At 37.9% G+C, this 23983-nt stretch overlaps 1 protein-coding gene across 1 annotated transcript in view; it reads left to right on the top strand.

Moving 5' to 3' along the window:
• The window catches only part of LOC137009175 (leucine-rich repeat-containing G-protein coupled receptor 6), a 109371-nt gene that overhangs the window by 60141 nt on the left and 25247 nt on the right, over positions 1 to 23983 (top strand). The window contains exons 3-4 of the mRNA XM_067371152.1: positions 19685 to 19756; positions 21607 to 21678. Coding sequence (XP_067227253.1) covers positions 19685 to 19756; positions 21607 to 21678 — 144 coding nt within the window. The remainder of the gene's footprint in view (positions 1 to 19684; positions 19757 to 21606; positions 21679 to 23983) is intronic.

Raw genomic sequence — 23983 nt, 5'->3', positions numbered from 1 at the left:
AATATACTTTTAAGATTTGAAGTACACTACAAGTGCACATTAAATACAATTAAGTGCACTTCTTTTTCACAAGAGAGTTCACTAGATTTCCAGAAAAGTTTAAATAATTTTAACGTTTGTATAAGGTAGCACAAAGATTAGAAGAGACAGGAATTCCAGTCCTCATTCATTCATTCATTCATTCAAACCCCCTTCTTAGGCTGGTGAAGCACAAGCTTCTTTCCCAGGCTTCAGCAGTGACTGACATGTCAGCACTGTTAAGAAGGGAGCACTCCAATGCTAAAGACCTGGAATTCCTGTCTCACACCCATCCTCCTGTTTTCTTAAGTCTTTTAATCTTCCTCATCCTGTGTGAGACACAAGGCCACGGCCAGCTTCCCTCTCCCACCTTTCGTTCTGTGTCTGTAATGGCTCTCAGCTGAAATCACAGTTCATGGCTCCTTCGTCATCAACCAAACAAACCCTGGCCAGATTGTTCTGTTGCTTTATTATTGCAAGCTGATGCTGAGCCATTAGAGGGCTAAAGGTATCTCCATCTCACTGCAGTCCACAAGACACTGCTGATGGGGTTTAATGGGTGCATTGTTGCCCCATTTGAAAATGGTTAATCCCTCATGTGAAGACCATTAATCAGCAGCTCTGACGGCATTGCGGCTGGATGGAAATACTGCTGGTGTTTGCTTTACTAATTGCGATTTGTAGTGAGCGGGAAACTCTCACGTTCTCTCGAGTGAAGGTTAACTGGACACACTGTCAGGAAATGCATGAGAACTGTTTCCTGCTAGGTTTAAGAGGAGGAACGGGAAAGCTAAGGAAACTATTTGGGTGTAAACAAATTCATATGATTATTAAAACTGATTAAAAGGGGACCCATTATGCCCCTTTTTATATAAGATAATTTTAAAGGAAATTGCATGTGTGTATTAGATCTGTGTATTAACATGAAAGCAATGTAATATATGGTACCTACTGCTATATATGCTGTAAATGTTAATTAAACAACAAAATAAAAGCAGAAAATCACTTACTGCTCTTGGCTGAATAACTTTAGTGGTTTTATTAATACATTTCTTACTTGAATGCTGCTGTGTACAGCTCACTCAGGGGAAGGAGCTAAGCTAATAGGGCAGTCATGGCCGGGGCTTCCCTATACTTTTGCGTACAAGTAGGGGGAAATCTGGATGATGTCCATGCTTCAGTATGGAGCCCCACACATGACATGCAAGAAAAAAATTTTTATTGTGCGCACGATTTACTAATTCGTTCCCTCGATTTACTAAATAGAGTGCATGATTTACTAATTTGTTCCCTTGATTTACTAAATTAAGCGCACGATTTACTATTTCGTTCCCTCAATTTATAAATCACGTGCATGATTTATAGACCGAGGGAACGAAATAGAAAATTGTGCGTACGTTTTAGTAAATCGAGGGAACGAATTAGTAAACCGTGTGCACAATTCAGCCTACTATTTTTTTCCTGCATGTCATGTCCACGGCTAAGTACTTCAGAGAGTAACATATTCATTTAAGTGAATATGTAAATATGTGCTGCATGTTCTCCTCTTAAAGGTGCTCTAAGTGATGTCACATGTTTTTAGGCCAAAACATTTTTTGTCACATACAGCAAACATCTCCTCGCTATCCGCTAGCTGCCTGTCCCCTGAACACACTGTAAAAAAAAACGCAGTCTCTGTAGTCGCCACAAGCTCCGAAAACGGCAATAAAAACAAACTGGTGCAGCCTGGACCACGTAACATAATAAACATGCTCCAGCCAATAATTGACAAGAATGATTTTAAATGCGCGTTCATGACTGTTTCAGGAAGCACGCAGGGGAGGGGGAAGAGGAGGAGGTGGGAGGGTCTAGCTAGCCTCTGTTTTGTTTGACAACACTTTGAACGTCAACAGGAAGTTACTCCACCCAGGATCACTTAGAGAACCTTTAATAACAAAATAAGCGGTGAGAAAACAGCAGTTAAGAAAGCATCAGATCATATCGATGTGGATATATTTGCACCATCTCAGCAGTCAAGTCACATCATGTTTATTTATATTGCAATTTCTACAATATGTTGCTTTAAAGCAAGCAGCTTTACAGTTTTAAACATGGAAAAAAATGTCGCTTTCACTTAGAATTGCAAGTTAATTTTCTACCAGTGTGTTCTTACTCATGTCTGACCTCCACAAAATGAACAGAAGAACATTTCCTTATCAAAGAAGGCGGAGCCTCATTGCACACCTACCCATTATGTAATCGCCGCAGACTAATGGTAGTTTGAAGGTGTATAACAGCCAGAGCAAACTTTTAAGGAAATTTCACTTTTGCTAGCTCTTTTGAACTCCTGAAAGAAACTTCATTTTGGCCTGATTTTGTTTGAAATTACATCATACTGTTTTTTTCTTCATTTTTGGCTTAAAAGTGAACACCTGGCCCTGAGTGGCATCCTGCTGACGTGAGACCCTCAGTGCCTAATCCAACATAGGACTTACATTATGAAATGACGCTGGAACACACCGGGCTGCGATGAGCCTTAAGCCCCTCTCTCGCAGGCCCACTCTGACCGTGTAGCCAGCTAAGCCTCAGCATCTGATGTTTTCTTTGCAAATGCTTGTGCAAATCAATGAAAATGTGATGAATACTGCTCTTTCTCTCTACCTCTCCTCTGTTCTCTGGGGCCAAATTTGGAGATGAAAGCCTTGAAAGGTATCATATGAGGAAAAAACCAGCTGCGATTTTAATGTAACCCCCTCAATAGACGCAACCCTGCTTTGGTCCCCATCTCCGATTTTATGACAAGAAGCCAAAAAAACAAAATATAGAGCTCATGTCTCTGGCAGACTTCAGCCTTGGAGGAGTGCAAAAGGTTTTGTTGGTCTCCACTGTCCACTTTCATGTTGTAACGTTTTATGAGACATACTTGTTGCTTTGTGTTGCTTCCAGTGAGGACGTGACTGCAGTGGAGAGGATTTTAATGGTGTTTTGACCCTTTTGAGGACAGAATAACAATGAAGCATGAATGAAAACAATAATACATGGACATAGACAGACAGAAATGAAAACAGACAGACAGACAGACAGACAGACAGACAGACAGACAGACAGACAGACAGACAGATAGACAGATAGATAGATAGATAGATAGATAGATAGATAGATAGATAGATAGATAGATAGATAGATAGATAGATAGATAGGTAGATAGGTAGATAGGTAGATAGATAGATAGATAGATAGATAGATAGATAGATAGATAGATAGATAGATAGCAAGCAATAAACACAAAGGCCTAAACTTGGCTTCATAAATGACTGAACAACCTTCGTGAGGACACAAACAGTAGTGCAACTGTGATCCAAGTGGAGAAATCATTGGTACATCATAGTTTACGATACAAGGGGAGGTAAATGACAGTGTAGCGTAATTGTCCAAGAAATACAGAGGGGTCCTCAGCAAATTTACTAAACACAAACCACAGCAAAAACACACAAATCACGTCTTGACAATGTTTGGAATTCACATCTGTTTGGTGTATGTTTATATATGTAATTTGTGTATTTTCACACAAAAATTTGTGTTTACATTTCAGCTTCAGTGAAAATCTAGGTAACGAGAAACAGTTTGAGATGAATAAATCTTTTTCAGATCTGTGGTATGTGTGGAGAGGACGGTAGATTTGATTTTAAAGGGACAGTTCATCCAAAAAATGAAAATTCTGTCATCATTCGCTCACCCTCATGTCGATTAAACCTGTATGACTTTCTTCCTTCTGTGGAAGTCAATGATCACCAAAGCTGTTTGGTTATCAAAATTCTTCAAAATATCTTCTTGTGGGTTCCACAGAAGAAATAACAAAGAGAATATGAATATTTTAACATTATTTCCAAACTCTAAATTCGATGTTTCCATGCTATGCTTTATTCTACACTTACGAAAAATAACAATTCCACACACGGCCTTGTTAGAAAAGTCATAAAGCTATAAAACTGTCAGAATCTACAAACCAAAAATCCAATCTTCATAAAAGCTGTTTACATTACACATTTTTACAAATTGGCTTTGTGGGAGAATGAAATCACTCCCCTCTCTTTAGGGATGCAGTTACATGACCTGAAGGAGGTGGTAGTGAATCATTTTGATTGACGCCTGTCAGTGCAGGTGACAGCACTGGAGTCACCTACCGCAGAGCGCTGGATGCTTTTCCCACTCTGTCCTGCCATAATAAACCAGAACCCAACCGGCAGCCCAACTCATATGGAGCAAATTACACAGCCTGTGTTGTTATATCCATCAAACACAACCCCCAACACACACACACACACGAACACATGGATGGACTCAGTATAGTAATTTGTAACATGTCTTGTTCAATGTGATGGTCGTCAGTTCAATGTGAAGTGATCACAGAGATGAGCTGTATACTCCACACAGACACACACACTCACTCACTTATGAAAAGAGAGAACCACACACAGTGAAATGAGCCGCTGTCTTCACATCAGAGGAAGCTTCTGCCGAGCAGATGAGCAAATACAGACGCGAGATCATATATATTCAGGGTGAAGGCCGATGACATGCATTTTAAAATAACACCTTGCGCAAAACGCAAAAAAAAAAAAAAAAAAAATGAGCATGACACAGTGTCTGCTTTACACGGCAGTAAGATCAACAGCAAGCTGCCGCAAAATAAATCAAATTCCTGCTATTAGCTGGAAAGTATAACTTCAGGAATCTTTTAAAGTGAATGGTAGATCTCCTTACACACATCAAACGAAAACTTCTTTTGAATATAAATAGGTCTTTTAAAACACACCTAGCAGACACGCAGAATGAAACATGTTCTGGCAGAGTCCGGCGCAGCGCCAAAACTGACACTACTGTATTTTTAGATCTCTTTTTTTTATTATACAGCCAAAAAAAAAAAAAGAGCATTAGAGAATTAGAATGTCTGCACTTTCTTCTTTTTACAATTTTTTTTCCCACGTGTAACAGAATGAGGGAAAAGAGGGAAAAAAAAGAAAAAAACACCAATTGTGTGAAAAGCATATGTAAAATGTTAATTTGTATGAGTATAAACATATGCATACATATATACACAATACATGTATGCACATGTACTTTTTTCATATATGGTTACATGCATAAATGCAAGGAATGACATAAGATCCTTAAACCAAGAGGTATAGTCGGGGGTGGGGTTGGACTCTTCCAGTGCAAATATAACCATAATTAAAGGGATAGTTCACCCAAAAATGAAAATTTGATGTTTATTTGCTTACCCCCAGTGCATCCAAGATGTAGGTGACTTTTTTTCTTCAGTCAAACGCAAATTATGATTTTTAACTGCAACCGCTGCCGTCTGTCAGTCAAATAATAGCAGTAGATGGGAACTTCAACTATAACAGTAAATAAAACTTGCTTAGACAAATCAAAATTAAAACCTGCGGCTCGTGACGACACATTAATGTCCTAAGACACGAAACGAGGTAAAAAATATATAAATAATGTTCGGTTTCTCGCACAAACCGATCGTTTCGTGTCTTAGGACATCAATGTGCCGTCACGAGCCGCAGGGTTTAATTTGGATTTGTCTATGGAAGTTTTTTCGACTCTTATTGTTCAAGTTCCCAATCACTGCTATTATTTGACTGACAGATGGCAGCGGTTGCAGTTAAAAATCATAATTTGCGTTCGACTGAAGAAAAAAAGTCCTCTACATCTTGGACGTACTGGGGGTAAGCAGATAAACATCAAATTTTCATTTTTGGGTGAACTATTCCTTTAAACAAAACTATACTTGTTTTATCTCCATGCAGCATATTTTCTGGCTCTGTAGGCATCATTGTCCGAGTCTGGTTTGAACTGAACACCATTACTGACAGTTTCTGACATTTTCAGTGCGTGAGATTGTCCTGTTTTGTTGTTGTTGGTATGCCGGAACATGAGCTTTTGAAGCTTGTAAAAAGCGGCATAATAGATCCCCTTTAAATCGGTTCATGAAGAATCATTTTTTAAGGCTAGAGCAGGTGGAACGTTCCTCAAACGTTATATAATGGCTCCACAAAAATGTTGCTTATTGGAGCCAGATTATTACATTTACACATTTGGAAGATGCGTGACTTACATTGTATTTGTATTTTGCAGCTCAGGCTGAAATGGAAAAAGCTGCCTAGGGCAACATTTATGTAAAATGTTATGTTGGTTGTTGCACATAACATGACTCTTTCAAAATGAAATGGCAGTGGAGTAAAGTTCAGTTTTATCTAAAATAGATGAACGTGAATCTGGTAACGTTTTACATTGATCCTAATTGAAAAGATGAAGAGGTTAATGCTCTTTTGAAAATGATGAATCATGTTTGAAAATAATCTACCATCTACACTAAACCCTACGCTAAACCTAACCGATAGTGTTAACAAAAGCAAAAGTGATATACAAAGGCATTTGTTCAAGCAACCACCCCACTTTAGCTGCTTTTACAAGTCTTTGAGCTCTTTTATCCTGACTTGCGTTTCATGAGACTCATACCTGAGCGCTTCGCATTGAAGGTGACTGATGCGGTTTACAAATCATGCACTACTGTAAAAGTGTTGAGGTTATATCATAGTATTGTGCGAGGAACCATGTGAAAATAAGTCTTTATTAATCAATATTCTGCCCCTGCAATCACAATTTGTGTGAAAAGGAATACAAGTTGCCTCTATTATTAACTTCAGCTGGAAACTTTTTGCAGTTTTGCAAAAATATAGGTAAAGGCATGTTTTTCCAATAAGCCTAGATTGATATTTTATCAATTCATGCATACCCGGTGATCTAAAACCACAGAATTGGTATTGCTAGCATCTTGCTCTAATGTTTCAGCTACTGGAACATGGTGAAATATACAGAATCAGTCAGACATTTGGACACACCTTTATTATTACTATTATGTCTCTGACCGAGTAATGACAAGAGACACATTATCTTTAATAAGACATTTACCCCGAGGATTGTTGCTAACCATATTGAGGAGTGTTTAAACACATCTCTATGGTCACTGTGCAGTTCAAGCTAAATAAATAACTAGATTTGAGGTTGCCACCCACCTGCTTTTGCAGATGATCTCCTGGGGCGCACCACTCCCCTCTCCTCTCTTTTAATTCCCTTCTTTTTCAATCTCTCATTGATCTTTAATCCCTGTCATTAAGCATTCATTTAACACTTGTGAGTGAAGCGTGATTAAACCATCTTTAGGGTTCTGGGTTTGTCTTATATCCTGTAATTAATGAAGGATAATTGGAGCGAGTGCAGACCGGAGGACAGAGAAGCTTATAGACATCAAAACATAAGCTTCCGCGTTAGCATTATAGCACATCTGCTTTAATAACTGAGCTTAATATCAGACTGTACTGTATTTGGCACATTTCCACAATAGAGTGATGACGGGACCTCAATTTATTACACATATTACAGTTATTTTAAATCTCTGTCTGAAAAATATGGCTGGGCAAAAACATTTTAAAGTTTTACTTGAGCAGGCAGATCAAACGAGCATGTTTGAGTTTGTTGTGCTTTAATTTGTGATTAACCGAAATCGATGGAAAATCTGGCTTGTTGCAAGATGAAAATCTTACTTTCATTTTCGTGGTCTAGCTGTAAGCCAATGGTAGCTTTAAGTCATGCACTGTTTGCAATGTGTGCCTCTGAAGTAACACGCCGTCAACCTTAAAGGGGTTGTATCGTGAGCAATCGCATTTTCCTTGATCTTTTGAGATAAAAGTATTATGAAAACACAGTGTAACTTTTAAAACTTCAAATGTCTATGATGTTCAATGCTCAACACATGACAGTCCACATTTACACATCAGTGACGCCTATTCCTATTGGATGATCAGAAACTTAAGCAACCCAGTCATGGCGAGGAAAAATTAAGAAGAAAGCTGGAAAGATATTTCTCGACAACAGAAGAACTAATGATTAGGAATGTGCCAGAAAGAACCTAAAAATGAGTAAGGAATTTTACTGAATAATAGGAAAGATATTTGTTACACTGATCCATTAGCCAATCACAAAATTAAAGTGATATTTTAATCAACATATATAAAATTACACAGCATTGTTGAGTCTGTGTAGCCCGGGGGGTTCAAAGTCAAAGACTTCTGGCGTGAACGGAAACGTCATTTCATGAATGTAATTGGCCTATGTGATTTAATAATGTAATATGTGTTGCATCAATATAAATATGAAATGGCATGCACCAAAACATTTCTTGAATAAAATATTTTGTGGTACAGACAGATCCTTTCGTCCACCAATTTAGGTGCCCCTTAAAAGAGATTTAAACTCGCAATTCAGAAAAAAGTCATAGTTGCGAGATTTTAACTCAAAATTGTGAAATATAAATTCAGCATTGTGAGAAAAAAAAAATTGTGAGATTAGTCGCAATTACCTTTTTTATTTATTTCTATGCAGATTTTTTTTTTTCTTTTTTTTTGGCCTACTGCACAGATCATATGACATTGATACACATCTGGTTTACTAACAACTTTGGACACACAAATTTTAATAAAGAATATAATTGTTTTGGTCGGGAACAACAAATCGGTTTAGTGAATGAATCAAGAAACCGGAGCCCCGCACATAACACGCAAGAAAAAAAAAATAATCGTGCGTAAGATCGTGTTACTAATTCGTTCCCTCGATTTACTAAATTGTGCGCACATTTTAATAAATCGTTTGTTCCCTCGATTTATAAAACATGCACATTATTTATAAATCGAGGGAACAAATTAGTAAATTGTGCGCACGATTTAGCCTACTATTTTTTTCCTGCATGTCATTTCTAGGGCTCCGTACAAAAATGGACCATGAAAAAATAGGCTTTTCATTTGATAGGAGATCCGAGTCACTGATTCGAATTGTAAAGCTCCGAAGCAGTGTTTTGAAATCGGCCCATTATTTTCATTTTTGGGTGAACTAACCCTTTAATTCCTGACCATACACAATTTTATCCTAATTCAGATACAGAAACATAATTTTGTCATTTCAACAGATACATAAAAATATATACTTTTTTTGCAGTGGTGTAAAGTATTTTAGTAAATATAATTAGTTACTGTACTTAAGTATCTTTTCAGCAGTTTTACTATCAAAGATATTAGCAACTTTGACTATATTTTTGAATAAGTATATGTACTCTTTACTCCAATACATTTGTGATGAGTAATGTTATTACTAGTTACATTTGGCATGGTACCTAACTTTTTCTGCAGCAGTTTATTTCTGCTACTAAAGAAGTGATATCACTATCTACAGGGCATTACATGTACTATATCTTGTGTGTTTTGCCCTTACTCACCCAAACTTGTCAACAAGGCTACTTTACATGAATGTGTGCATTAGCAGGTAGTTGTGCATTTTTGAGATGTGGACATAACTGCAGCAGGTGATGAGACCGAAACCAGCAAGTCCAGTGCAAGTAGTCTTTGACTATTTAATTTCACTTAACATTATTTTATATATCAATAAACAACAACAACAAAAAAATAATAATAATTCAAGCTTAAATTATTTTAAAAATGTGATGGCCTCTTGAAAAGAATGGCCCAAAGGCAACCATTTTCACCTTTATTTTACTTTAGATATAATCTCCTCCTATAATTTTCCGTAGATATTGTCAGAACAAAATATCTGCAAATCCAGAGCTCTGTGCAGATGTCTTTCATCAGACAGTGGTTTGATATTACAGTCACAATGTCAGACACAGATAAACACACTTAGATTAGCACCTACGTAAAAACCCACACCCTGCCCATGTGTTTGCAGATAACCTCTTCTCTTTTCTCTTCTTTTCTCTCATCTTTTCTTAATCAAAGATAATGCCACCTGGAAAGATTAGCTATCAAAATGCCTTTCACATGTGGCCACTACATTTTTCACCTCACCCCAGCTACCCTCATTTTTATTCTCTTTAGTAACCAAAACATGGTATCGCATTTAGCTGAGCTGATTTTCATTGTACCATGACTCAAACTGTCTGGATATCTTTGACACTTTATTTCAGATTAGTCTGAATGTTTTTGATCCCTTCGTGGATTCTTTTAAATATTAGATATAGCTTATATGTGAATATTTCTTATAATATAATTAGATATATTTTTAAAGGTAAATGCTACATTTTTATTGTGTTCCAGTAGTCAAAACGTTTGGACAGACCTGTTACACTTTTTTTTTTTCAATGGTCAACTTTAGAAATTCTACTAAATATCTACTAAACTTGTCAACTTCATGTCAACTAAATTGTCATTTAGATATTAGTAGACTGTAGTAGACTGTTAGTAGAATAAGGGGTTTGGGTTAGTAGAATAAGTTGACATGTAGTTGCAAAGTTACTTATAGTCGGTAGAATTTCTGTTGGAGGAGCATCAAAATAAAAGAGTTAGCAGATATTAAGCAGACAGTCTACTACTTAAGTAATTTACTTGTCAACACTGACTATAGTTAGCTAACTACAAACTAGCTGTGTAGCTTGACTGCAATTCAACTACTTTCAAATATGAGTACCTTATAGCTTGGGAAACTACAGTTTAAAAATAGCTTCCACAAAACTGGCTTGTGAAATCAAAATTAGGACATTTGGTATGGGGAAATCGGTCTTAAAGGGTTGGTTCACCCAAAATTGAAAATTATGTCATTAATTACTCACCCTCATGTCGTTTCAAACTTGTAAGACCTTTGTTCATCTTTGGAACACAGTAAGATATTTTTGATGAAATCTGTGACCTCCGATAGACTGCAACATTATTACCACATTCAAGGCCCAGGCTACAGTGGTTCAACCTTAATGTTATGACACGACGAAAATACTTTTTGTGCACAAAAAAAAAAAAAATAAATAAAAAAAATAACATCAGAATTTGATGTGTTATTCTCATCGCTTCTTAACATTAAGGCTGAACCACTGTAGTCAGGTGGACTATTTTAACAATGTCTTTACTACCTTTCTGTGCCTTGAAAGAGGTAATAACCTCAGAAGGTCAGTAATAAGGTCAGAAAGCTCATGGATTTCATCAAAAATATCTTAATTTGTGTTCCGAAGATGAACAAAGGCTTTACGGGTGTGGAACGACACGAGGGTGAGTAATTAAAGACAGAATTTTCATTTTTGGGTGAGCTATCTCTTTAACCTGCACGAGTGCAGCGACGCAGTGAAGCTTCTTTGTTTATATTAGCTCAAATTTACTGTTAGATGTAATGCAATTACCTTGACAAACTATATATCATTAATAAGATTCAAGCTTCAATTTTTAATTTCGGTTTTATTCTCAATATCGTATAGTGACTGTTATTTGTTAATATGCATCGGGAGTTATGAATATGAAAAACAGAGTCGTTAACTTTTCTTTGAAATATGAGCATCAGCCTCAGCCACTGAGAAAAAACTCTTGCGAGATCGTCATGAAAAAACTCGACAAAATAACATCCCTCAGGGCTTTTAGCTTAAAAGCATGCACATTTTGAGAAATATTGATGGATTCTCATACATTTATGTCAATTTTCTATACAGAGGAGTAATATTTATTCAATTTTTACACCAAACGCTCTGTTGTCCTTATTACGAGCGCTGGATACTCTGATCTAATGTGTTTTCAAGTCATACCTGCAGCCGGAGGGTGCTCTGTGCACATTTAGTCCACAAATGACTCAGTGAAGGACAGGACCGTGTGACATTCCAGGAACTAACAGAGGCTTCCAGAGATCGCTAAAAACAAGGATATAACATGCAGATCGACACTTTCGAAAATAATAAATACACGATTAAGACGATATGTGGGTTATCTGTGTTCTTCACGCCTGTCGGGTATTCATAATAATATATTATATTTAGAATGCAATGCTAATCGAGATAGCTTTTCTCATTGTGCAGAATAGCATAAAATAATATATTTTCTGTCTGATTTTTGATCTGAAGCCAAATCACATCACAGAAGGTTATTTAAAACACTCGACTTGTACATTTGTAGCAAAAACATGATTTTAATCTTATAAATTGTCATGTTTTGTTGGTGTGCTAAGCTAACATGCTAACAAGCCCAGAGATGCACCTGTTCTGAGCAAATGTAATTCAAATAAATAATTTTGAATTGTAAAGCTCACCGATTTTTTATTTTTTTCCAAGAAGGTCATTAGATACAGTTTCAAAGAAGGTGAAGTGAGAAGTTTGGTGATTAAATCTTCTTGAATAGAACATCGTCATTAATTTTAACAAAAGAAAATAATAAATAGAGCTATAAGCAGGCCGGAGAGGTGTGAATGTGTGCAGGGCAGACTGAAACTGAATGGGGCAGTTAGCACCACATAACAAACGAGGCAATATACTTGAATAGATGCTTAGATGATGACAATAAACATCAGTTGACATTTTAGAGTCTTCTCAAAATAAAATCACATGACATGGTCTTGAAAAACATTTAATAAAACTCAACTTATCTTCAGATTTGAAATATAACATGGTCAGACACGTGTCTTTAGCTGCAGTGCATTTCTAGATTGCTGCAAGGCCAACTTCACTTCTATTTTCATAAAGACATTTCATAAAAATACATTTCTAATAACTTTTCAAAACTTTGAAGCTATTTTTAACTGTTTTTTTCATTGTGACAATAATAAACTTTACAATATACTGCAAAGTGTCTGCTTTCAAATGAGACCTTACTTATGCTTTTAGTGCAAAGGGTTCATGAACTGTAACTGTTTTAGTTTGGGTATGTAATTTCTTGGGATTTTCCAAAAGCGGGGGTGTTGGTTAACAGGTTAACTCTAATCTGTTTTCTTCAAATGTTAATTTTTTGTTACTCTATGTATGATAGCATAGACATATTACAGCATTTTTGTAATCTTTCTTCCCACATGGGACAGAGCAAAGAGCCCTGTGATAAAGATCTGTGTAAATGCCAATCCAATTTTTTTACGAGAGAATCAAAAGGGGCCGTGCGCAGCCTATTTCCGCACAGGTCAGAGTTTATAGTGATGATGAATACATATTCGAGAAGACAAGGTCACTTTCAGGGAGCTGGCGAGGGTTTGAATTTCAAAGCCAGAGGAAGTACAGTCACAACGTGTACATTTTTCCATTTGCAGATCCTCCTCAGGCCAGGATCCAATCGAAAATGATTTAGCTATAGAAATGTTTTCCATTGTGCTATGAAACTGATATCGTAGGAAACTGCATTGCAAATAATATGACCTGGTTCTTAGGGTTTTAAAGCCAATGATATTTTCACCAGTCAGAGAAATCTTCGGATTCAGCTGTTCAGTAATGCAATACATATGTGGTAATTTGTTTAAGTAATCATTATTTATGCAGGTTTATATTTGCCATTGTCTCGCGGCATGCTTGCGGTAATTGCAAAAATAAATAATTTAATATGTAGACAATGAAACTGAGCTCTTTTAAAATGCCTCAAGCCATAGCATGTAGGCCGCATTCCAGAAAAGGATGAAAGAACAACAAAAAACAAATGGGTTTCATTTTTGGAAGGTGTACTGCAATGTGTCAATAAATTCTGTCCTGTTTGATTATGGATGAGCAGTGTCAGAAGAAATTGACATTGTTATGCACTGAATGAGGGGGAAAATCTGCTGAATGGATTTCAACATGGTGGAATATTTTAAACCGACCTCAGACAATGACACTCTTATTGCTAGCTGCAATCCTAATCAAATTAACCAAAACGTTTGAAGCTAAACTGTCATTTTTTTGTTTTAAAATACTATAAGCGAGCCATTCATAACTTACAGTAAGCATCCTGACCAGCCCAACGTAGAAACATTGTTTCTACAATGGTGAGTGTTTTGGGGTAGGGCTATTCGTTTTCGCGACCAATGGCAGGCAGTGGGAGTGTTCGGGAAACCCGTTTGAAAACAATAATTAATTCCATTTCGTGTCACTAGTGTTGCAGAAATGACTCACTTTTGCTAATAAATGACTGCATGGGATTTACAATTTTGTGAATGACAGGTATTGGAATTTTACTGAAATCTCATCTAAGCATTTTACCTAGTTTTGCCAGTGTAAATACCATCTGGATGAGGAAAATATTTCCCAATTTAATTTACTCACTGATACATCCAAGGGATGAGGGTAAAGGAGAATACATTAAGAGTTCCACCAGTCCCATCAAGGCCTTATTTTTTTTCCCTTCCCTGCTAACAATTCTTCTCTGAAACTCAACTGAAATTACCTCTTCACGGACAAACCAAAATTAAAAAAAAAAAGACAAGTATGATTAAAGTTTCATGGTATTTTGGCCCCCAATGAGGCATCTAACAGAAGACAGATGTGCTGCAGGGGGCCTAACACTAACCAGCCATCCTAGAGTGCTTTGCCTCTGACTTGTGCTGCTTGTTGTCAACACAGCTTTCAGTGGTCTAATGACAACAGCCAGCCTCCACCTTTTTACACACACTATCTGCGACACAGCCGATTCTCGTAAACTACTCCCAATAAACATGCGGTTGCCGCTTTATGAGGTCGCAATTGATGCTAAAAACGGACTGGAACTGCAACAGTGGAGCTGTTAGTAGGTTGTGATTACGCTTTTTGACAACCAAATGTGTCCTCACACTTAATTTCAACAAACATCTGTGGTAAAAGTTGCAGTATGAAAAGGCTCAGCTCACACTTCATCTGATGGAGGCTTTTATTGTTTGGTCTTATTTGGACAGATGCTAGAGAGATCTCACACTACAGCAAGTAAATATGCTTTGTGTAACTTGCATCCAACTAAATGCATTAATTCTGTTTTGAAAAAGTGTTTTTGAGTTTTACACCATTTGGTCTGAGGATCAGTTTAGAACTGAAACCCAAATGTATTGAAGCTTTTGAAATGGTTGCCACCAATAGCATATTTTTCTCATTCACCATTCATTGATTCTTTGTAGAGGAGTGGAGTGTTGAGGGCAGTTTGGACAATTTTGGACTGAGAGCAAAGACTAGTAGGCTGGCATGGGTTATTATGGAAGGGTTCAAAGAGTTTCTGTTTAATATGTTGTCTCTAAGGCTGTTTTCACACTTGGTTTGATTGCTTGGTCTGAACCTGAGCTTGATTCCAGTCCCCTCCTACTGATTCCACTAGTCTCTTTTCACATTGTACTTTTGGGTTTGAATTGTTGTAGTATGTGTAGTATTAGATCTCTGGCATCTCTCCAAATCATCAACGTGAGTACCACTTGAGCACTATCGGCTAAAGACTCACAACAATAAGATTTAAGCTTCACTGCTTCATTCTCAAAAGGCAATTTATTCGGAGATAAGCACCAAAAAGAAATAAATATTATAAATAATCCAGGAGCAGGATCGGACATCCCTTCTCTAGTGAGAAAGTGTGGAGCGCCAAATGCAACCTAACTAATGTTGTGGACTGAATTATAGGCCCTGTTTACAGCTGGTTTTAAGATGCGTTTTGGTCGATCAGATCAGAAGTAGATAAGGCAGACACATTTCTGTTTACACCTGGTGTTTTAATCTGTCACTTTTGTCCACTTTTGACCACTTCTGTCCTGATTTTCTTCAAGGGGAGGGTCTATGGACGGGTAAATGTATATGATTTTTCTGATCTTTCTATCTAACGGACAAAATAAGCTCACACAATTTATATATGAAGATGACCGGAGATGACGGAAAAACACACAGAGAGCATCAGATTTCGTTTCTGCTCTGACAGCCGCAAGACCGGTCAAGCGTATTGTGTTCATGTTAGAAATCAGGAATGATGAGAGAACATTGTGCTTTTCATCTTTAATTGAGCCTTCAGCTGACAAAGTTTAAATCCCATCTGGCTAGGGCCCATAATGTTTCCGTGTTAGGTCAGTAGGCGGTCTTTAGTGGCTGTTCGAACACAGTCGACCACATGAGCGTTTACACTACGAAAGCAATCCATTCGAATGCATCTTCGACTACCTGTGGAAGTGGTCGAGAGTGGACAAGCTGAAAACATTTTAGACCCCGTTTGCACCTGTATTTAGTGTCAAACAAACCACATCTTAATACCATGTGTAAACAGGGCCTTACATGACAGTATTTTGTGACAAAATGCAGTTACACTTTAATGTATTTCATAGAAAGACAGACAAAAGCCATTTGCATTTTGTCGACTGAAATGTAAAGTCAGCATTCCTTTTTGTGCACAAAATTCCAATGCCAAAACTGATTTTAAACATGAAATCCACATACCCCCAGTTTCACAGACAAGGCTTAAGCCTAGTCCCAGACTAAAATGCATGTTTGTACACCCATAATTGAACTAAGGCCTAATCCTGGCTTAATCTAAGTACTTTCTGTGACACCAGGCCACAGTTTCCTTCCATTTCCTTCTATTGAGCGATGAAATGCAACTGGCTTTTGTCTTTTTGTGTATAAAATGCATCAAAGTGAAACTGAGTTTACATATTAAAGAAATCTCATATGTAATTTCCGTTCCTATGGCCAGCAAGATTCAACTTTGAACAAGATTGTACAAACATTCTTAATATTCATAATGATACACTCATCATTCTAGATATTTCTCAGAAAAATATAAAACATGTTGACACAAGTGACTTAGGAAAATTAGCATTAGAGCCATGTTTGTCTGTAATGTGAGAGAATACATAAAGCAGAGAGCTCCAGTGTTTAGATACATGACTGAATTATAACAAGGGATAAAAGTTGACCGCAGGGCTGGCACAAGCTTTCAGCAGAACAGCTTGCCGGGGTACGTGCCTGAAACCTCATCCGACACGCATGTGAAACCATCACTGGCTTATTTACATGGGGTGAACCGCTAAGCTTCGCAGCCTCCAAATCTGACACTTTTATTTTTGCCTTCTCCAGCCCCTCCATTCCCCTTCTTTATTTCCCTCTGTCTCTCGCCCTGCGCAAAACAAATGTTTGTGAAAGAGTGGCGGCACACGGTCTTACCAGAAATAGAGTCTACGGATGGGAGTGTGGTCTGGCACAACATGAAGTGATAGCCATTAAAAACCTCAGAGACTGCATGGCTCAATGATGGAAGACGATGGTGTGTGTGAGAGCATAAGGGAGTGTGTGAAGATCTGTCAGACCTTGTCATGGACCCAGTTCTGGGTTTTGTCGTTCTGTTTTCTGGGCTAGTGTCACCCCTAATGTGCCTGTATACAACACGGTTGTTGCTTTGCCAGAGCTGTCGTACCCATCACATTAGCTAAGCTGACTTACATGCTAAACATTGGCCGCAATTCTCAAAAATTTCATCTTGTCACACAAAAAGAACCATTTGGCGTACAGGAGGAGACTGAGGCTGCTCCGGCAGGATGGAGGGATTTTGAGGCAAAGCAGTTTGGAGGTATGGGTGGTCCTGTTTAGGCTGTCATGACTCCTTGTGAGGCTTCGACAGACTTTCCTCAAACTCTGCCACCCAGGAAAAAACAGGCACGAACGCTTATTAAGCGATTTGTTTGATAAACAAATTGATTAGTCCGGATGGGTGAGCCTACAGCTGCTTGATATTTGCACTGACTCTCCCTGGGAACGTCTTTCCCATGTCTCAGATAATTTCAGAGGTATCAGCTATGATGTTCTGCTTGGCTGTGGCTGCATACGAATTATACGCCGATTTTCTGACGGGTCATCTTTTGAAATCGTGATAGATAATTCAAGGGATGATTTGTTGAAATCCTTGCTAAGCAACTAAAATTGGATTTTGGCACCAATAGCCCAACTATGGCACCGAACGCATAATGTTGCTTTGATTATGATTCGAACATGATTTCGTTAAACATATTTAACCCTTTCATGCATAAAGGGTTGCTACAGTGGGCAGCTATTCAAAAAGCAACTTTCTTGCATATGCATGGGTTTTTGGCAAGTTGTTGTATGTGGATTTTTTTTCTTCTCCAAACAAAGATGGCCGACAGCCAGTCAGAAATCCCAAGTTGTTCGGGAATATCCATTCACTCCTTCTATCTAGGAGACTCTTGCAAGTAAGAAAAATTGTAACATCAAGTAACATCTAAGGAATCATGTCACTGTTAAATTATCCAAGTATTGATTTTAGATTGGGTGGAAATTCTGATTAATCATCTATCCACTAAATTGGACATCATGCATCACTAGCTATATTTCAGCTATATTACAATTCATATTGTTACGGTGACTGTTGTTCTTGAAAATACTTCATCTAACTTAGTAAATAAATATATCTGTGTTCTTATAATGTGATGTGCATTCCATCATGCGAAACTTGCTACATCAACAAAGTAAACTGATTACATAATGCACATTACTTGTAACGCTTTACTTGTTACATAAAGTAATCTGATAATGTCAAGCATGTTACTTGTAATGCTTTACTCATTACATCAAAATGTAAATGCACGTTACTTGTAATGAATTACTCGTTACATCAAAAAAAGTAATCGGATTACATAATGCACGTTACTTGTAATCCATTGCTTTACTTGTTATATCAAAAAGTAATCCGATTACATAATGCTTGTTACTTGTCATGTGTTACTTCCAACACTGCTCATTTCAGATGAGACTGAAAACACCTGATCGGTAGTTTTTCCACAGACTGAAAACACCTGATCGGTAGTTTTTCCACAGTCTGAAAACATCAATAGATCAATGTAGATTTCAGTGTGAGGTTTTCTCAGAGAGGAGAGCCATGGTAGAAATGTGTCTATTTTGAACATAATTATCAGCTAATAAAGATAAATCGTCATACTCTGGTAGACTGGAGGAAGCATAAGTATTTTCTACATAGTATGAGTTGGGTTTCCACAGAGTTATACGTTCACCGGTTGTAGAGATCTTTGATGGAATCATGTTCTCATGTTCTGATATCAAAAACAAGCAAAGTTCAACTTGTATGAATTCTTCTGCTGGTCAAATGGGAAGAAAATCAATTGTGTTTGCAATAACTGAAGCTGTAATATATTTTTGTATATATTTTATAGTTTTCACATTTTATTCATTGGTTTGTTAATTACAGTATTACTGTTATACTATATTATGTTTAATACAGTATATCTTCAGTTAAAAACAAAAACGCATACGGTCTACTCTAAAAAATCTCTTGTGTAAAAAAAGTATTGTTTTTCATTTTTCAAGAGCAATAACAACACATAGGGGGAAAAAATCTTGAATGTGGTTGTCATAATTCATGCATGAAAGGGCATGAAAAAACACTGTTTTGTGTGTTTTAGTATACACACCAAACTTCCATAATTTGCACCCTGACTCTAGCGTGAGGCCCTCAAACAATAGCAAAGTCTAGCAACACACTCCAAAGTGCATTTTCCACCTCAATAGCAATTCTATCCATTTTATCTTCGGCCATTGTATATAAATTCAGCCGTACTATGACGTGTTTGCTGCCACAGGAGGCAAAAGGAGCTTAGAGCGCATTCATATCTTGGCTCCTTTCAAAATGTGTTGACGTGTTTGGAGACCATACAAAAGAGAGATTTCTGTACGTGAGCGGTAAAGACAGCGGCCAGAGAGATCTGAACCCCATCTGCTGTGGTTCTTGTGTCCAAGGAGAGCTCTCACTTTTGTTTTCACCGTGAGCTCCTGAACGCACACACTCGCCTTTATGAATTCACCAGATTCTCATCTCTCTGTTAAAGTCATCAATGTGTTGGACTGCAAATGAACCAAAGCACTTCTTTTGTCCTTCCACAGGAGACTCTCGGGCAACCACCTGAGACACATCCCTGGCCCCGTGCTCCAAGGCCTCTACAACCTCAAAGTCCTGTAAGTAACGAAAGACAGAAAGAGTGAGAGCGTTTTTGTTTCAGTTAATGCTTCTATGGAAAATAACATTCAGGGTGATTCATTCTGAAAAAGACTTGTAGCAGTGTCATTCACTACAAAATTAGAAACAGAACTGCTGACAGGTGGTGATTCAGGTTTTGCTCCGCGGTGAATGGTCAATGAGCTGTTCATTTTGCCTGGGTGTTTGTTAATGTTTTATTGACAGATTGCAATTTTATTGACTGACTTATAACCAGCTGATGAAGTAGAAAAGGACAGACAAAGGCCAGGCATGAAACACATTCACGCCAACATACATCTCAAAATTTCCATTCCATGCACCTTTCCGTGCTGTCCTGGAAGCTTCAGTAAATTTGCCCTGTATTGTCATTCAACAATCCACTGACACTGATATTTTGATTGCACATCTCAAGAAAATTGCCCTGCTACATTAAATCCTTTTATTGCCCCATAAAATCGAGAAAAAAAAAAAAAAAAAAGTTTGTCTTCATCATGTGCCAATACCTTTTTAGTAATTGTACCTTATTAAAAATGATTTCTTTAACCAGTACTAGATTTACATTTTATAGGTTAATGTAAACTACTTCAGTTTAATATTTTAATATGCTTTCCCCCGTTTCAAAAAACATCATAATGCCCGTCATTGTCAGAGATCTCATTTCTGTGGTCAGCATAGACAAAAAGGGATTGGGTTTGGCATTACAATAGTTACAAATCTTTCTCTATTTGCTCTCCGTGCTCTATTGTGCTTCATACTATCCTATTCAACAACCTAACTTGTCTGAGGCACGAGTACCTGACCTCCTGATGTTTTTGAACTAATGTTCAGCTTTCAATGAGCTAGACAGAGTCACATACAAATTTGAAAACATATGAACCAAAACTACAAGAAAACCATGGCGAAAATGTCACATCTAGAACAATTGGTGAAAATATGACAACGCCACACAAAACTGAATGTGCATGGGGGGATGAATACAAACCTTGTGGCATTTGAATGACTTAATAATGGAGGCTTGTTCACAATGTCATATCAAGACTGCTGGACATTTTGAGTCTAGATTCACAATGGCTTTGGTGGCACCATGATTTCCTTGATAAGGGCATCCTGTCCACAAAGGAGTATTTATTCCTCCAAACACTGGCAATTCTCTGCTGTGTGGTCAAATGTCAGGAGTTTCATTTGATTGGACATGATAAAGCTGTCTGCCTTGTAATTAAAGCTCAACGTCTGTGGCCTCATGCGCTCACGTTGGAATAATTTCCTTTGTTCAAAGAGCTCAGTGTCATTGTTCTACCACTTCCTGTTTCATTCGTTCTTTTATTCGATGAGTCCTGTGAGCATGACCTCAGTGGCCCACCCAGGCAGCTTCTCCCCCTCTTTCTGTTTCGTCTTGTTCATTCTCTCTGCCCCTCCCATGTTCTGGTTTTGTCCACGGAAAAGTGCACCACACAGTACCTGAAATCATATCTCTTGACTGATTGATGTCAGTGACAGGTAACCTCATCAGCAGTAAGCTGGACAACTCTTGTGCCCAGGAGCCATACTGTCATTCTCAATTTGAAAATGGACTCTAGAGTTTGTTTTTTGACAGGCGTTAACATTTAAAATACACCACCCAGCAAATTACACATATGGAACTAGTGGTGACTTTTTTTATATTCCCTTAATACAAAGAGAAGGCCACCCATTGCCACTGAGGTAATGCTAGTTTTCATTTTTTTTAATGTATTATAAATCACATTTAATGTTTTAAAATATTTACTATGATTAAATATTCACCAGAGCAGAACTATCTTTCTAATATTTTTTTATGGTATCTTTGCAGGATGTTGCAGAATAACCAGTTAGAGAGATTGCCCAGTGAAGACCCATGGGAATTACCCAATTTGCTCTCTCTGTAAGTATCACATTCTTCAAGTGATCAAAAGCAAACTTGGGCTGTTAAAGATTTACATGGAACAATGGTGTATATTAAAGCAACATTTCATAGGTCCACATGCCAAGTGTAGACCTCCTAGTTGTGACCACAGCTTCAAGCTTAACAGCTGGAATAAAACAGATTCACTTGATTCAAAGATTGGTCTCATGTGAAATGCTATTTTACTTAGAAGATTCTCCCCATAATATAACAAAGGAAGTCCACGTTGAAATGGAGCTGTTCGTCCAAAAAACATGAAGAATTTTGTATCAAATATTACATCATAAGCACAGCATGAGTAACAAAATAAATGATTTAGCACCCCTCTATCAGATAAAGTCTCTAACAGTAAGGTAATTTGGTCTACACTGCAATCTAGCCATGAGGTAACTTTTGGCATTTCTCTCTAATAGAGTTGATGCAGGAAAGCCCAGTTATTTATATGCCTATTAGGACCATTAGGCCCTTCATTAAAGAACTCCCCACTAGGGAGGATCAAGTTTGCAATTTAGGACACACATGGCAGTGGTAAAACAGGTGTTCTTTGGCTGTATAATAGTGATACACATGGATTTTCTTCTATTTTGGATTTTCTTTAGCAAACAATGCCATGCAGTTCTTTGCAGAGAAACAAAAAACAAGGAACCGGGAAAGAGTAACAAAAGTCATAGTAGTTCTTGTGTGGTGTGTATAATTCAGTATTTAAAATGAATACAGTTTGAAAATGAATTCAGTGTATCTACTTTTAACTTTTTCTATTAGAGCTATTAGCTTAATGCTAACTCACAACAGAGACAAAAACAATATTCCAGAGGTCAGTCTTTTTGAGAAACACAAAACGTAATGGTGTCACATTTAATATCAGAACAGTGAAAAAGAGGAACCTTCACAGAGCCGTTGGCGCATCTGGAACCCATGAGAAAACAGCCAGACACTGCACAATGGCTTCTCAGCAAATGCTGGGAGATTCAATGAGCTGTGAAGAGCCCAATTTTCCATCAGTTCCTCTTCCCTTAGGTCCAAAGTTTCCCTCCTAATCGGAATCACGCCCCTATTCCTAACTGGTTCCCCATGAGAAGGTCAGAATCTAAATATTGTCTGGGATTTTGTCTGGCCTTGTCCATCTGCTCGACTCACATCCACCCCTCGACTCCTTTCAATTATTCCAGTTTCCCGATGCCAGTCAGCATCCCGGAGCGGAGCCGCACACCCACTTTTTCCAAATGAATAATTCCATGTAAATATCCATGTGCTCATTTCCTTCTACCTTTGCAAGGATGTTTTCATTAGAGTCATGGCGTACAAATTTAATTCCTTTGCCACCAACAGAGTTTTTTTCCGCATGGAAGACGTGCCTGGTTCCAGAAGAGGCTCCAGACGTGCATAGACTGTGTCCAGGCCCTCCCTGTAGTGAGACAGAGCTCTGGCATTCATCCAGCCAACTTACGCTCACTTTCAATCCCCCATAACAAAGAATATGCAGTGATTCAGCTAGGTGCTCTATCCTGAGTTCCCACAAGAGTAGAAAGGCATTTAGTTCTCAACAAACATGTAATTTAGGGTAATGATAAGATGGGGATCGGTTAACCACTGGGGGGGCTATAAGGTTTGAAGTCCACTGGCGCCCGATGTAGACAGAGGGAAGATGAGTTGGGGCAGGACAGAGGATTGGTGATGAAACTCATCTTTGTTTCTTTACTAGAGTCTATACTTTCTACACTCAGCACAGAGCATCCTTTGATGTCAAGACCATCCTTCCAGGATTTAGTCTATGAAAGAAAGATCTGATAAAGGTGCAGTCAAAGCTGAGTAACAATAATACTCACCTTCCTTAAATCAGAGGCAATACAACACCTCTTGATCACATGTTGCTTACCAATGAGAAATGACCAAAGCAATCTTTACACATTTAATTTCAAGTCTTAAGCCTATCAAGCCAGATGATTGAGATGTCATCAGCAAGATTTTGGTGTTTAGTTTGAATCACTGCTACCTAGCAGGTTTGCACAGCAAACAGACCGTAGTCCGAGAATATGGGGAGTTCTTCAAGCCAAATAGCATTGTACTTTAGGTTCAAGTTCCTCTACTATTGATGCTCATTGTGCATTACCCTGAACTGAAGGACTCAAGGGTTAAGGAGGCCAGAGGGGAGGTGAGGAGAAGCCAGTGCAAATTAATGTGTGTGAAAGGTCATGGGGGAAAAATGCAGAGGAAGTGCTCGCGGCTAACTCCACGTGCTCTGCTGCTATCATACATCACGACTTGCTGATCACTGAGGTTCAAC

Source organism: Chanodichthys erythropterus, chromosome 20, assembly GCF_024489055.1.
Source record: "Chanodichthys erythropterus isolate Z2021 chromosome 20, ASM2448905v1, whole genome shotgun sequence".
NCBI classification, from domain to species: Eukaryota; Metazoa; Chordata; class Actinopteri; order Cypriniformes; family Xenocyprididae; genus Chanodichthys; species Chanodichthys erythropterus.
This window is presented reverse-complemented; position numbering and strand designations above follow the sequence as displayed.